Source organism: Anthonomus grandis, chromosome 1 (assembly GCF_022605725.1).
Source record: "Anthonomus grandis grandis chromosome 1, icAntGran1.3, whole genome shotgun sequence".
NCBI classification, from domain to species: Eukaryota; Metazoa; Arthropoda; class Insecta; order Coleoptera; family Curculionidae; genus Anthonomus; species Anthonomus grandis.
This window is the reverse complement of record NC_065546.1, coordinates 27,695,314-27,710,800: the sequence shown is the minus strand read 5'-3', so window position 1 is coordinate 27,710,800 and position 15,487 is coordinate 27,695,314. Positions and strand designations below refer to the sequence as shown.

The 15,487-nt window shown below is 31.5% G+C and overlaps 2 protein-coding genes across 6 annotated transcripts in view; both read left to right on the top strand.

The window, feature by feature from the left end:
* The window catches only part of LOC126740629 (THO complex subunit 5 homolog), a 259,584-nt gene that overhangs the window by 152,281 nt on the left and 91,816 nt on the right, over positions 1-15,487 (top strand). The window lies entirely within an intron of this gene.
* Positions 1,505-15,487, top strand: part of LOC126740646 (carcinine transporter) — a 25,425-nt gene continuing 11,442 nt past the window's right edge. For 2 of the 5 annotated variants that reach the window (XM_050446784.1, XM_050446771.1), the window contains exon 1: positions 1,609-1,752. Coding sequence is in view for 1 of the 5 variants with exons in the window: in XM_050446762.1 (XP_050302719.1) it covers positions 5,347-5,370 (24 nt within the window). In the remaining 4 variants the exon portion in view is untranslated. The other 3 variants (XM_050446793.1, XM_050446801.1, XM_050446762.1) reach the window with 3 other exon arrangements.

Genomic DNA, 15,487 nt, shown 5'->3' with positions numbered 1-15,487 from the left:
CCAAACTTTCAGGTTGGGGAGTAAACACAATAAATTTCAAATGACCCCCTAGAAAAAAGTCTAACGGCGTTATATCAGGAGGCCCCCTTCGCCCTATCCATTTATCTGGAAACTCGTCGTTTAGCCATTGCCAAACGGGAAGAACACAGTGAGGAGGAGCGCCGTCTTGCTGGAAATATATTTCAGCCTCATCAAGTATAGGGTTTCCATCATCATCGATTTGGTTTTCAATGGATTCAGTGATAAGCGGATTGATGGTATTTTCCAACATATCCAAATAAATGTCTCCATTTAAATAATGGCCCAATGACTTTATTTCCTAAAATGCCTGCCCATACATTAATTTTTTGAGGGTACTGGGTATGCCCTTCTACAAATGCATGAGGATTTTCATAGCTCCAATATCTACAGTTATACTTATTAACAAATCCATTCAGATAAAATGTGCATTCATCGCTGAAGCAGATATTCTTTACATGAATAGTATTATCATTAATCGCTTCAGTCATTTTTTCACCAAACTCAACTCGCCTATCGAAATCGTCGATAGGCGAGAAAAAATTCGATTAACTCTTGCAATATTTTCATATTAAATATTAAATGGATGAAATTTATGAAGTTTGGTAACTGTGTGAACAGAGCATAATGAAATACCAGCAGTGTGTTGTGACAGCAACAATTTTGCGTAATGAAGTATTAGGATTTATTCCAAAATGACCCAAAACTTTAACTTAAGCGGCTTTATCCAAAATTTGCCGATGATCACGTTTTTTATTTGCAACAGATCCAGTTTCAGTAAACTTAGTAACAAGGTCCAAAACATACCTATGCGAAGTTATCTTCTCCGGATGTCTGGCGTTAAACGTGACGGCAGTTTGCCGAGCACATTGATTTTGGGCACCATAAATTAGAATAATTTCTACTTTTTCGGCTAAACAACTGTAAATAACTAAGCAGGTATAACAATAAATACAGTTCGCCCAGGATATCTGTGTTGATGAAAAGAATGCGGAAAAAAATTCAGGTTATTTAGTTTTTTCCACGTCTAATCTTCGGAATTGCTGTTTATAATGGTAGTTTCCGTTTTAAATTATAAACGAATTGTAGATTTGGCAAACCCTAACGAGCAACATTTTGAACACTTATTAAAATAAAAACTGATATTTTCATATTTTTGTTTTGTATCTGAACAAATTAAGATAAACAAAGATTTTTCTCGAAAATGAATCGACCGATTTAAAAAAACCAAACGTCAAAATAAAAGACTTCGAAAGACCCTTTAAACAAGCTATTACTCGATACCCCTTGCCATTTAAAATTTTTACGGGGATGACCCTGGGGGCAGAGGGTGAAGTAATTTTATGTTAGAAAGTTGCCCCCCTTGACAAACCTTTTGACGTATTTCGGCGTTTTTTTTTAAACAGTGGTTTTCGATAAATCCGTGGTGGGAAGTTTTCAAATGAACACCCTGTATATATATATAGTGTACGCGTTGATGAGCTCTAATATGTATTAATTACAGAAGCCCGGCGGCTATATGAAAATTGGATTAAGAGATTGATGGATATTTGAACGGACTCGTCGCACTTGCAATTAAGTCGCGTACGTATGCGGTTCTTTGTTCTTTTATTCGTTAATTTTTTTGTTAGAATTTTCTAATAAAATGATCCAAAACGTTGTTAAGTAACGCGTAAGAGAAAGAGAGAGAGTGTCTGGCAAGTATACTTTGATTTTCCAATTTAAACCAACGACGTAAGTATGACGTAGATATATTAATTGAATTAAGTATATTATTATATAAATGTAAAATCTGATTAGTAGAGTGGTTACTGTGTCTTTAAAGGGTTTTTATAGTGAGGTAAGAATAGCGGATTTTTTATATAAAGTAAAAAAAATTCGCGGACCTTATGATGCTTCCGAAATTATATGGAAAAGTCTGAAATTTATTATTTCAATTAATATTTAAATTATTTAATTCGGATCCGTACATTCAATTTTGTTTTTTTTTTTAAATCACAACTTTTTCAGGACTTTTTTTAGGAATATAGGCATACAAATTTTCGGATAGGCTCCTCTTTGTCTCATACACGCCTGTTTATATGAGTGTGTCCTTCTCTAATACATTTTAATATAAAAGTTTGCAGCTGTTTTAATTTTCTTCTTTATTTCTGTCTTTTAAATAATATTATGTCACTAATTTTAAAATTGCGCTGTTTCGCTTTACATAACCATTATCAATTTAATTATTTTAAACACGGCCCCGACTTTTAATTTAATTTTTAGAAATCGTAAATAAAACCAATAAAGAAAATTAAAATTTTAATTAAAAAAAAAACAAGGCATGCATAATTTTTAATATGCCCCTCTCTATCTTACACACAGTTGTCGGCATACGTCTGTCTTTGTCTAGCACATTATGCTCCGAGAAAATGTTTCAAATTCACTTTTATTTTTTTCTGCGTGTTTCAAAATTATTGACGTTTCGACGCTTTGAATCACCATCAACTTAATTTTTTCAAATACGGTCCTGTATTTTTTTTTGATTTTCTGGAAACCCGAATTCTCTAATTTATACAACCATTAAATAATTCTAACATTTCGATAAAAGAAATAAGGCATGCACATTTTTGGATATACCCCTCTGCGTCTTACAAACAGTTGTTGGCATACGTCTCTTTGTCTCACACATGATCATATGGAAAAATTTCACAATTTCGTTTTAATTTTTTGTTTTGAGTTTGATTCAAAATTAATGACGTTTTGACGCTTTTAATCACCATGATGAACTTATTTTTTTCAAATACGGTGCTGTATTTTTTTTTGGAAAATATTTCTGGAAATCTTAAAACTCTAATTTATCACAAATATTAAACCTAATAAGAAAATTTCGATAAAAAATAAGATGATTTCGATATGCCCCTCTCTGTTTTACACACAGTTGTTGAAATATGTTTGTCTTTGTCTCACGCATTATGATATGAAAAAATATCGCAAATAAATTTTTATATTTTCTCGGGTTTGGTTCAAAATTAATGACGTTCTACGTTTTAGTCACTATCATCAACTTAGTTGTTTTAATTACGGTCCTGTACTTTTAATTTTATATTTAGAAACTTTTGGAAACCCTAAAAGCGCAAATTTATCGCAACCATTAAATAATACTAAAATTTCGATAAAAAAACAAGGCATGCCCATTTTTGGATATGCCTCTCTCAGTCTTACACGAAGTTGTTGGTACACATCTATCTTTGTCTCACACATGATCATATGAAAAAGTTTCTGAAATTCATTGTTATTTTTCCCTGTGTTTGTTTCAGAATTAATAACGTTATGACCTTTTGAGTAACCATGATCAACTTAATGTTTTCTTATACTGGCCCAGAAGTTTTAATTAAAAATTTATAGATTTTTGAAAATTATATATAAAAGCACAAATTAGTACTAACATTTCGATAAAAAACATGGCATTCACATTGCTGGATATGCCCCTCTCTGTCTTGCACACAATTGTTGATATACGTCTGTCTTTGTCTCACACACATTACGATATGAAAAAAAATTATTTTTATTTTTTCTTACGTTCGTTTAAAAATTAATGACGTTTCAACGTTTTAAATGTTATTTTAATTTAATTTTTAGTAACTTTTGAATATCCTTATATCACTAATTTACACCAATTATTAAATAATACCAACGTTTCTATATAAAAAACAAGGCATGTCCATTTTTGGATATGTCCCTCTCTATCTTATACACAGTTGCTAACATACGTCTTTGCCTTACACATTATGCTCCAAAAAAATGTTACAAATTAATTTTTATTTCTTTCTGCCTTTGTTTAATAACGTTTCGACGTTTGAGTTACCATCATCAACCTAATTTTTGAGAATGCGCTTCTGTACTTTTAATTCGTAAAGTGCATATTTCTCTAAGACATTGACTTACAAAAAAAAAACTAATCGATTGGCTATTTAATTGGTACTATTGCATTAGCGCGCATGACTGATGATAATCATCAGCTTATTTTTTTGAATACGTCCCTGTGTTTTTCATTTTACTTTTTCCTTAAATCACCACTATTAATAACCTCTAGGAAGGCTTTCCGATATACCCGTCTTTTTATTACACATGATTATTGCCAAGTTTATCTTTCTCCAACACATCGGTTTATTAGAAGACTCAATTGATTGTTATTTAATTGATATCGCATGGGTTGATTGGATTTCTACGTAAAGCTTTCTAATAATAAATTGTTTAAATTTTTCCAGTTTAATTATTTTAGTACTTTCCGTAACATAATGATAAAGACGACCAGTAACAATGCGAAAGATAAAGAGAGGCATAGCCGAAAAATTTCTTATAATTTTTTTCAGGAGGTAATGGTCGTGATAACAAATTTTAAAAACTTATTAAAAAACCTATTATTTATTTTTCAAAAAATGTTTATTTTATATGAAAATTTTGAAATTATTTTTTTTAAATACTTTTTAATTCATGTCTCTATATCTTTGATAACAAAAAAGTTATGCAAGATTTTGTAAATTATCAAAACTATGAAAATGCTAAAAAACTAAAATTTGTTTTTTTCTGAATAACCCTTGATTTCTCAGAAAATTTGTATCTTACATAAAGAGTGTAATCATTTACTTTATACAATAGTTTCTGATGCATCTCTCTATCTTTAATAGTAAATAAGTTATTTTGATACCTAAGTGTTTCGAAAAATAAAACAAAAAATACAGGGGCGTATTTAAAGAAAAAATAAGTTAATGATGGTTATAGGCATAAATTTTACACACACATTTATGTCAAGAACTATGTATAAGACAATACATCTATCTTTGTCTCACACATGATCACATGAAAAAGTTTCTGAAATTCATTGTTATTTTTCCCTGTGTTTGTTTCAGAATTAATAACGTTATGACCTTTTGAGTAACCATGATCAACTTAATGTTTTCTTATACTGGCCCAGAAGTTTTAATTAAAAATTTATAGATTTTTGAAAATGATTCTTAAATAAAATAAATAAATTCTTCTAAAAGACAGTAAATGCCGATATACTTTTTCAAAACTTCAAAATCCATCCATAAACTCGTTAAAACCGTGAAAATGTTGATTTTATTTTTAAAAGGCGCACATACACCATACGAGTAGCAACGAGAAACGCTGTGGTCATCATAACGAACTAAAAATATAAATACAGACAATGAAAGTTTGAACTTTTGTTTCCAAAACAAAAATTACATAAATCACTTAATATATCCAATGTTATATAGTAGTTGCATGATCAATGTCACTTAAAATATATATTCAAAAGTGTATATAAAGTGCATATGTGACGTCATGACCGAAGAACTTATTAAAAAAGTAAGATTAAAGCTTTTTAAAAATTAAATCTTTTTTAAAAATTAATTAAAAGCAATGATCTATATATACTGATGGCAAATTATTAATTAGTGGCACTAATTACTTTTCATTGCCAAGAATTATTAAGTTCTGCCCTTTTCCTGTTTACTCTAGTTCAGGAAAGAAATGGAAATAATTGATGGTTGTCCTATTATTTCTGCCTGAGAAGAAGTTCATACTGGATTTTATTATAAGGTTTTTTATTAGTGTAACTCCCCCCAATTATTGGGCTTAAAGAATCTACTTTGAAATGAATTTTTATGTTATTTTTGCTAGTGGAAACATTGGATATCAGAGAGCCTTTGCTTGACAATTTTCATTTTTTTTTAAGAAAAATTAAGAGAATTTGTAGTCAAAATTCACAAAAATATTCTATTAGTTCTGCCATATTCATTTCTCATTTCAAAGTAATTTTCGATATTTTCTCCTACTGTGTGGAAATTATTTTTTGTATGAAAAAATTTTTTATTTTTGTGCTTTAATTTTTGGCCCGAAATTTGTTTTTTTTTGCCTCAATTGAGCAGCTTATTTTCATTTTTTTATTCTTATGGAATTTCTCATTTAGAAATTATCTGTTTTTAAAAATAAAATAGTTTTTCCTAAAATTGTAATGAAAACTATTAAAATTTCACAATTTACAGCAGAAACATATCACACATTCATTTGACCTTGCTTGCGAAGGGGAATTAAATAGACTATTAAGTTATCTATTAAAAAATACTAGTTTTCTACAATTTCCAAGGAATAAATCAAAAATTTATTTGGCAAGTTTTCCTCAATATCAGTTTTCTCCAAAATTTTAATGAACACTGTTAAAATTTCATGTGTCGTGGTATACAAGAGATACAGGCTATATAAGACAACACATTTTTCGTTCGTTAAGTAAAGAGACGTATAATTTTATTGCACTTACAATTTTGTTTTATAAACCTTTAAAAACCAAAAATTGTTCAAAACCATTTATAACAATAGGATTTCATCAGTGGGGCATTCTCCAAAAAAAAAATAATATAATTATTTATTTCATCTTCACCTAAACTTGTGTTTTGATAAGGAAACTCACTCATATGGCCTAGCTAAATATGACAACTGTAATATAATGCTATATGTAAAATGCTCTGGACTCAGATTCTCTGGACTTCTTTATAAGAACGTCCCTGTCAAAAAACTATCCCCAGATGTTACCTTCCATTGTGGGGAGTGTTTAGCTAGTAATTATTGTAATGATGTATATAAATTATCAGCTTTGATTACCAAACTAGTACAAAATTGCATTGAAGAAATAATAGCTTACGCAATGAAAACAATAAGTCAGTTGACCCGTTCCTGCAATTTATGGGTCTAGAACTAAAACTCTATAGACCAGATTTAATGCGACCAACGAAACATGATATCAAAAATTTATTCCAAAACTTCATCATTATCCGTCTAAAAAGCAATTACTTCTAAATCCTCAGAAACAATTCGAAAAACTTCACGAGCAATTTAGCAAGAAGATTTAAGTCTTCTGAAACAAGCCTACAGTGAACTAACTGACAAATATAATGCTCGAAAAGCTGAAATATGGTGTCTTAAGAATGATCTTGCAAAATTGAATTCCGCTATTAAAAACATGAGTCTGCCACTTTCTGCGGAAAACAATGATCCAAACCATCATTAAAACAAAAAAAATACACAAAATTTGGCACCAAAAAAATAGCCAAGGATCAAGGTTGCTAACTGAAATATTAGAGAACGCTTGACCAAATTAACATATATTTAGCCAACCTAGATGTCAATACTACTACTGAAACAATAGTTGACATTCTAAATCCGTACTATAAAGACACATATACCTGTCAAAATCTGCCATCGAAATACAATAATCCAAAAAGTTCTACGTTCAAGCTTGGTGTACCTGAACAGCTTGCTGAGGAATTTACATAGACATTTACAATTCAATATCCGGTAGAAGATAAATATCCGGAAACTTCAGCTCCGAAATTATACATAAACAACCATCGCAGAATGCTAGAAGAGAAAATTTTCAACAAAGACAATGAAACCTTCGTCGTTATTAGCACCTTTAAATAACGGTACTGATTGCACTGGTCAAGTCAATGCAACACATCACTTTTTAATATTTCATATTAATATACATTAATATAATAATACACATTAAAATAATAACAAACCTATTGATGCACTGTGCGTTTCAGAGACCTGGCTTAAGAGAGATCAGTTAGACATTCACCAGTTTCACTGTTACACTCTGGAAAATTTATTTTGCCCAACAACATATCAACATGGAGGTGTGTTAATTTTTTTTAAAGTAATATAGGGTCTTGTAAAATAAAAGATTTTAGAGAAGCAGTATTTTCATTCAGATTTATTGTGAAGTAATTGGGGTTAGAGTAAACAGTTCTGGGCTGGGATTCTAAAATCACAACTCGATCTCGATACGGGTGATTCTAAATTTCAATCGTCGGCTAAATTCGTTTTATTCGATTTGATTTAGGTTTCTTGGTAGGTATACAGGGTGTTTCAAAATTCACTATATATATTTTAAGGGCGTATTCCTGAGGTCAAAATAAGACTTTTTTTTCCTATAAACATGGGTCCTAAAATGCACCCCCTTCAAGCTACAGCCATCGCAAGAAGTGTAAAAAAAAATCGATTTTTTAAAACTGTGTCTACAGTTTTGCATCAAATTTAACGAAATTTGGAATACCTCCGTTATTTTAGGCGGTTTCTTTACTTTTTATCTTAGAAAAGGCGTAAAACTAATTTTAAGGGGTAAACTGAGGGGGTGCACACTTTTGACGACCAAAATTTTATGTACGCATACATTTTTTAAAAAATTAAGCTACACCAGAATATGGGCCATACAAAAATCTAAATGTTATGTCTCCTGCATTTTTTTGATAGTACGAATAGTTCTTGAGAAAATCACCGATTAATAAAAGGCTACCAATAACGTAATAATTAAAATTTAAACAGATAATATTAAGTAGTAGGCTGTGACTATTTGTTTTAGGACATTTTTTAAGCGGCACGACATTTAACAAAAAAATGGGTAGACTGGTTTTGCTATTGTTGAAACTTTGTTATTGAGGTTTTTTCAATAAATTGATGAACAATTATTTACATTAAAGAATGACGGTTTATAAAAATACAAAAATTGGTTAAAAAATTATTTAACATTTATTAACATAATAATTAATAATTTTTTAAATAAACAATAAACTTCTGAGAAACAAATATTTTTTTTAATAAAAAGTGCTCGAAATGCGCACCCCCCGCTGCAATACAAGCCTCCATTGGTCTTCTCATAGATTGTCTTACTCGCTCTAAAATTCCGGGAGTATTTCTTATTGTTTCAAGGGCATCAATAATTCTTTGCCTTAGGACCTCGAGCGAAGGCACTTGACCAGGATTATAGACGAGGCTTTTTACATATCCCCAGAAAAAAAAATCCAGAGGATTGCAGTCCGGGGAGCGTGGAGGCCATGGTATTGGGCCTGCTCTACCAATCCATCTCTCAGGAAACACAAAGTTCAAATAGTCACGCACTGTTATACGGAAATGAGGGGCGGCACCGTCATGCATAAACCACATGTTCGCTCGCACATTTAAAGGTACATTGTCTAGTAAACCATTTAAATGGTGCTGTAGAAAGTCTAAATAAGTGTCACCAACTAAAATTCTAGGAAAAAAGAAAGGACCAATTAACTCATCTCCCACTAAACCTGCCCATACATTAAGGCTAAAGTGCTCCTGGTGGTGAGATTGCCTAATTTCGTGCCGATTCTCTACTGCCCAAATATGCACATTGTGAAAATTAACCAGCCCTTCCCGCGAAAAATGAGCTTCGTCTGTGAATAGAATACTTGATAAAAAATTATTAACTCTGAAGTAACCACCTTGCAAACTGTAAGCCCCTTAGGAAATCTTGAGGTAGCAAAGCTTGAACTCTTTGAATATGGTATGGACACAAGCTATTTTCGTGCAAAACCCGCCAGACAGTTGCATGAGAAACCTCCAACTTCCGAGCTATTTGTCGGGTGCTTAGGCCAAGATCGTCGTCGATGGCATTCAAAATTTGCTCCTCTGTCACTGGGTTTCGTGCTTGTTGCGGTCTGCCTGCATTGTTCCTTGAGGTCCGAAAACTACCGTATTCCCTAAGATGCCGATGTGACTCTGAAATGTTCCTACATTCGGAAGTCGGCGATTAGGAAACCTTAACTGATACAATCTTTGAGCTTCATACGCGTTACCATCAGCAAGACCATAAACAAAATGGATGTCTGCAAGATGTTCGAATGAATAACGTAAATTTTTCATTTTAGCAATGTTAGCGTTTAGAAATAAGACATGGGAATAAAAACTACACTTTAAATCTAAAACGGGAAGTAAACTACTGGAATTAAAAAAAGTCAACAATGACAGTAAATTTATTTTACACCAAATGTCAAGCAAGTTAAAAAATGTCTAAAACAAATTCTCACAGCCTACTACTAAAACCTCAAAAATAAAAATGTCAACAATTGCGAAATACAGCCTACTTCCTAAATTTTTTCTTTGATTTTTAATTTACGATATTGCTATCCTTTTATTCACCGGCGATTTTCTCAAAAACTAATAGTCGTATGAAAAAAATGCAAGAGACCAAAAATTTAAATTTTTGTATGGTCTATTTTTTGGTGTAGCTTAATTAAAAAAAAATGTATGTACACATAAAATTTTGGCCGTCAAAAGTGTGCACCCCCTCAGTTTACCCCTTAAAATTAGTTTTACGCCTTTTCTAAGATAAAGAGTACATAGACCGCCTAAAATAACGGGGGTATTCCAAATTTCGTTAAATTTGATGCAAAACTGTAGACACAGTTTTAAAAAATTGATTTTTTTTACACTTTTTGCGATGGCTGTAGCTTGAAGGGGGTGCATTTTAGGACCCATGTTTATAGGGGAAAAAAGTCTTATTTTGACCTCAGGAATACGCCCTTAAAATATATGTAGTGAATTTTGAAACACCCTGTATATTGGTTATTTTCCCTAATATTTGACAGATGGAAACGTCAATTGTCTTTTCTATTGATAAACACTAAGAATTTTCATTTATTTTGTTAATTTTTTTCGCCTCCGTGTTTTTTTTATTTAAATATATGCCTATATTATTGCTTTAAATTTTAAAAAAATGTCGTTTAAAACCACTACTACCCATTGGAATATAATCATTGAATTCATGGAAAAGCACAAAAACTTGTTGTGTTCATCCACTTTTGGCTTTAATATGGCAACATGGGTGCAATCAGTTGGACCTATAATTCCAAGGAAGTTGAATCTCTCCATAAATATTTCCATAATTTACAATTTATTAATTTGTCTCTCATCTCTTATATTTGGAAAATTAATGAATCGGTAGGCAAGGTGATTGTCAATAATTTCGGTAATTTTATGGGTCCAACGACTTGCAATAGTTTTGCTAATTCCAAATTTAAAATCTCGTGTAACAATCTGTGACATAAAATCTTGACATACTAAAACTGTCTGTAACATTCAATGGTAACTCTACTTCCTATGTCTCTATTATTAACAGAAGTTTGTGGAAAATAGGGTCGAATTAGATATATATTTCACTCACACTATGTGACTTAAGCAAAGCTTTTGATTGTGTCACTCATGATGGGTTAATATAGAAATTGAAAAGCTACTAGATAACAGGAGCATCTCTATGAGTAACAAATTTGTCTAATCGGATAGATTATTAATTTCAACAATCAAAAAAATCAGGCTTTAGACAGATGCAATATGGTATTCCCCAGAGATCCATATACTTAAGCCAATACTCTTTACTATTTTTTGCTAACGAACTACCATTTAATCTACCTAGCTGTAAAACTTGTATGTTTCCGAACGATACATCAATGATCTCAATACCTGATGATTTTAATTGGCTTAATAGTGTACTAAGAAATGCATTAAACATTGCTAATCAATGGAAACGTATCATTCATTTTTTTCTAAGAGACCAAACGAAAACAAAACAAAGGTAAGGACACAAAGTCACGGTCTCATCAAATCCATATAATTTTTTAAAAGCTACACGTGTTTCGCTCCTATCGGAGCATCATTAGGCCTAAAGAATACATTAAGATATTTTTTACAAAAAGAACGCCTATAAAACTCATTACCTAGACCTACACAGATCACATTACAACTAACAACAAAAGAAAAGCTAGGTTAAGTTAACAATTCCCACCATAGATAAAAATGTATGCTTAAAAAAATAAAATGTCACCAGTGGGGAACGATCCAGCAACCTCTAGATTCACAGGCGCGCGTCTAACCCATAGGCCACCAAGTAACATGATCAAACATGGGGAACAATCCGAACTATACTATTAAGTGTGAATATAAGTAAACAATCGTAACAATAAAAACTAACAATATCTAAAATCGAAAAAGAAAAGACTTTTTAAGAGAGGTTGTTATAAATGAGGTGAGGTTCAAACGTGAAAATATCGTTCACACACACAAGGACAGGGCTCTTCTTAGCTTTAGTTATTTCCATTTTTTCTAACAAAACCAGTTTTTTGCCTTTTGAGCACTTATGCAAAATATCCGCTCCCTGAGTTAAAGAAAAACCATGTGAGGAGGCCAATAAACGATTTGCAAACGCCGATTTAGTTTCGATCATGTCAGTATCCCTATACCTGTCCACCAAACTTATATGTTCCTTTATTCTGGTGGAAATTTTTCTCCCCGATTGCCCTATGTAAATGGCATTACAGTCATTACATCTTAATGAATATACCCCTGATTTTGAAAAGAAATCTGCCTTATCTATTGTACTAACTAGCTGACTTTTTAAACTGTTTGTAGTTTTAAAAGCAATTAGTAAGATTTGTAGACTTGAAAAACTTTGCAAGCTGAAAAGAAATATTACCAAAAAATTACATTGATCTAAAAAGGTGACTATTTTCATTATTAAGATGGATTAAGTTGTAAGTTTGTATTTATTATAGAATTTAGAATAAAGGCGATTAATTATATCAAGTGGAAAACCATTATTAAAAGCAATACGTTTAATTATATTTAGTTCATCAAGGAAAGCTTCTCTATAAAGGGGGATGTTGAAAAGGCGATAGAAAAGGGAATTAAAAGAGGCAAATTTGTAGGAATAAGGGGAGTTTGAGGAGTATTGGATGACATTGTCCGTAGTGGTGGGATATTTTGCATGAGTGCTCAAAAGGCAGAAAACTGGACTTGTTAGAGAAAATGGAAATAACTAAAGCTAAGAACAGCCCTGTCCTTGTGTGTGTGAATGATATTTTCACGTTTGAACCTCACCTCATTTATAACAACCTCTCTTAAAAAGTCTTTCCTCTTTCGATTTTAGATATTTTTAGTTTTTATTGTTACGATTGTTTACTTATATTCACACTTAATAGTATAGTTCGGATTGTTCCCCATGTTTAATCATGTTACTTGGTGGCCTATGAGTAAGACGCGCGCCTGTGAATCTAGAGGTTGCTGGATCGTTCCCCACTGGTGACATTTTACTTTTTTATTTTTTTAAGCATACATTTTTATCTATGGTGGGAATTGTTAACTTAACCTAGCTTTTCTTTTGTTGTTAGTTGTAATATGATCTGTGTAGGTCTAGGTAATGAGTTTTATAAGCGTTCTTTTTTTTGTGAAAAATATCTTAATGTATTTTTTAGGCCTTATGATGCTCCGATAGAAGCGAAACACATGTAGCTTTTAAAAAATTATATGGATTTGATGAGACCGTGACTTTGTGTCCTTACCTTTGTTTTATAACTCAAAACTTAGATATGTCATTGAGAAGGGAAACTATGCCTACTGCTTCAAATAAACTATTTGGCTTTCACATGGATTACAAACTAACTTGGGGATCACATATAGAACGTCATAGGGCTTATTTTGCCTTTCTTCTTGGTCACCTACCATATGGAGGCCTGATATGGGGATATTGGGACAATCAGTTGTCTGTCTTTCTGCTTCAAAGCAGCTATTTGAACGATATTTCGTGTTACTAGAAGAGCTTATTGTAAGCTTTTGATGTAAAACAAATGCCATCCTCACCCTGAGTTCTCTTTTTTAACTTAGATACGCATACCCATATGACACGTTACGAATCATATTGATCCAAGTTATGTTGGATTCACTAAATCAGCAAATGAATGGAATCATCGGTGACCTAATAAAAAGCTTGGATGTAAATAAATTCAAACACAATGAAAAACTTTTTAATCAACAACGTTTACTATGAGATATCAGACTATATGAACAACAAATTTTTTAAATAATTATGATGTAGTGTATGTACATACTATTTTTATGATTTTGTGATTACCTCAAACAATATTAAATTGTTTTCTTTGTACATCTTGGTGTTTTAATGTTACAATGTTTTATATTTCACTTATAATAATTTTATTGTAGTATTTGTTACTTGTATATCACCTTTTATTATTTTTTTAATTATATTGTTGCAACCTGCTGGCTTTATTGTGACGGATGCAAGAAAAATGTATACAGACTAACATAAAATAAATTTGAATTTGATTTAATAAGCTCTATATTATAGTTTCCAATCAAAAAATACTCGTTTTCCTCAAAAGTCTACAAAACAATCATTTTTTTTTTGGCATGGTGAATGAGCTTTTAATAGGCTCATAGGCTAGATTTTGTTATTTAAGCACCTTTTGGCTCTATCCAAAAATAAAAAATTTATAAAATTATCCTTGAAATATTCCGGGAACCTAAACCCCACTTTTCCTGGACTATTCTTTTTATGGATATAAGATGGTTTTTGTTAACTTATCGTGCTTAATACATTCTTTAAAAAAAAACTGTAATTATTGAAATTTTCTCATTTATTATCCAAAAATCCCAGATAACTTGGTGTTCATGTTAATTTTAGAAAAGAATCGTAAAATTTTTATTAATTTGTTTTCAAAGGGAGAAATAAAATGTTAAAAAAATCTTTTAAAATTATAGGCATTAATAGAAAACCGAAAAAAATTGACACCTCCTGTTGATCTTTTTAGTACTGTGGTTACAAACTTTCTAATTTCATTTTTTTTTTAAATATAACCCCGAATAACCCTTCGATAAATTACAAAACTAAATTCAAACACAACTATTTACATTTTAAAGAAATTATCAGATTTTTGCTCAACTTGTGTTGAAAATTGTGTCTTTTGACCAACATTTCCCAACTTTAACTAACTGTCCTGAAAAAGAAAATTTCTTCACTGTTTGGCAAGTGATTTCAAAAGTTGGCGTATCAAATCTAGATTTCAAAATGGTAAAATACTTCCTACATTATTGGTTCAATAGGGGTTTTTAGTACATAGTCAAATGTACGCCGCTACTCTAAGCTAATTTAATAATTGTACAGTCAAAATAAATAAATGAAAAAAAAATCAAAATAAATGAAATAAAACTTTAGAACTATTAGAGTTACAACAAATGCTTAAATTGTCTACCCTCATTCCTAATACACATTCTACACCCTTTTAGAAAATATCGCGTTATTAATCGGGTGAATTTTTCATCTGCTGAGCGGCTGCCTGGGTTTTTCGGCCCAGTCAGCTACATCTTCTATAGGATTGTTGTAGACTTTGTCTTTTAAGGCTCCCCAATACGAGAATCAAAAGGCTTTAAATCGGGTGAACGTGGCGGCCACGCCATTGTTCCACCCCGCCCTATCCACCTGTTCAAGTATTCTCTGTCCAGAAATTCAAATTTCAGGCGTTTACATTCCTGTCCACATGTTTACTCTAAACTGGTATTGTGACTGATAACATAACATCCTTCTTAAAAGTCGATTCATCGGACCATAGAATTCTTTCCAAGAATCGCGGATCTGTTTTACGTCTTTGGAACATTGTTTGCCAAAATTCAAGTCTCAAGGTAATAAACATTGTACTCGTTGTACGTGGTACGGATGTAACTGGTCTTTTTCAATATTTAATGTGCCGAACGTTTAGACACGCCTGTCCTTGTTTCTATTCCACGTACTGAGATATTCGGATCACGTGCAACTTATTGTAATACTTCGGCC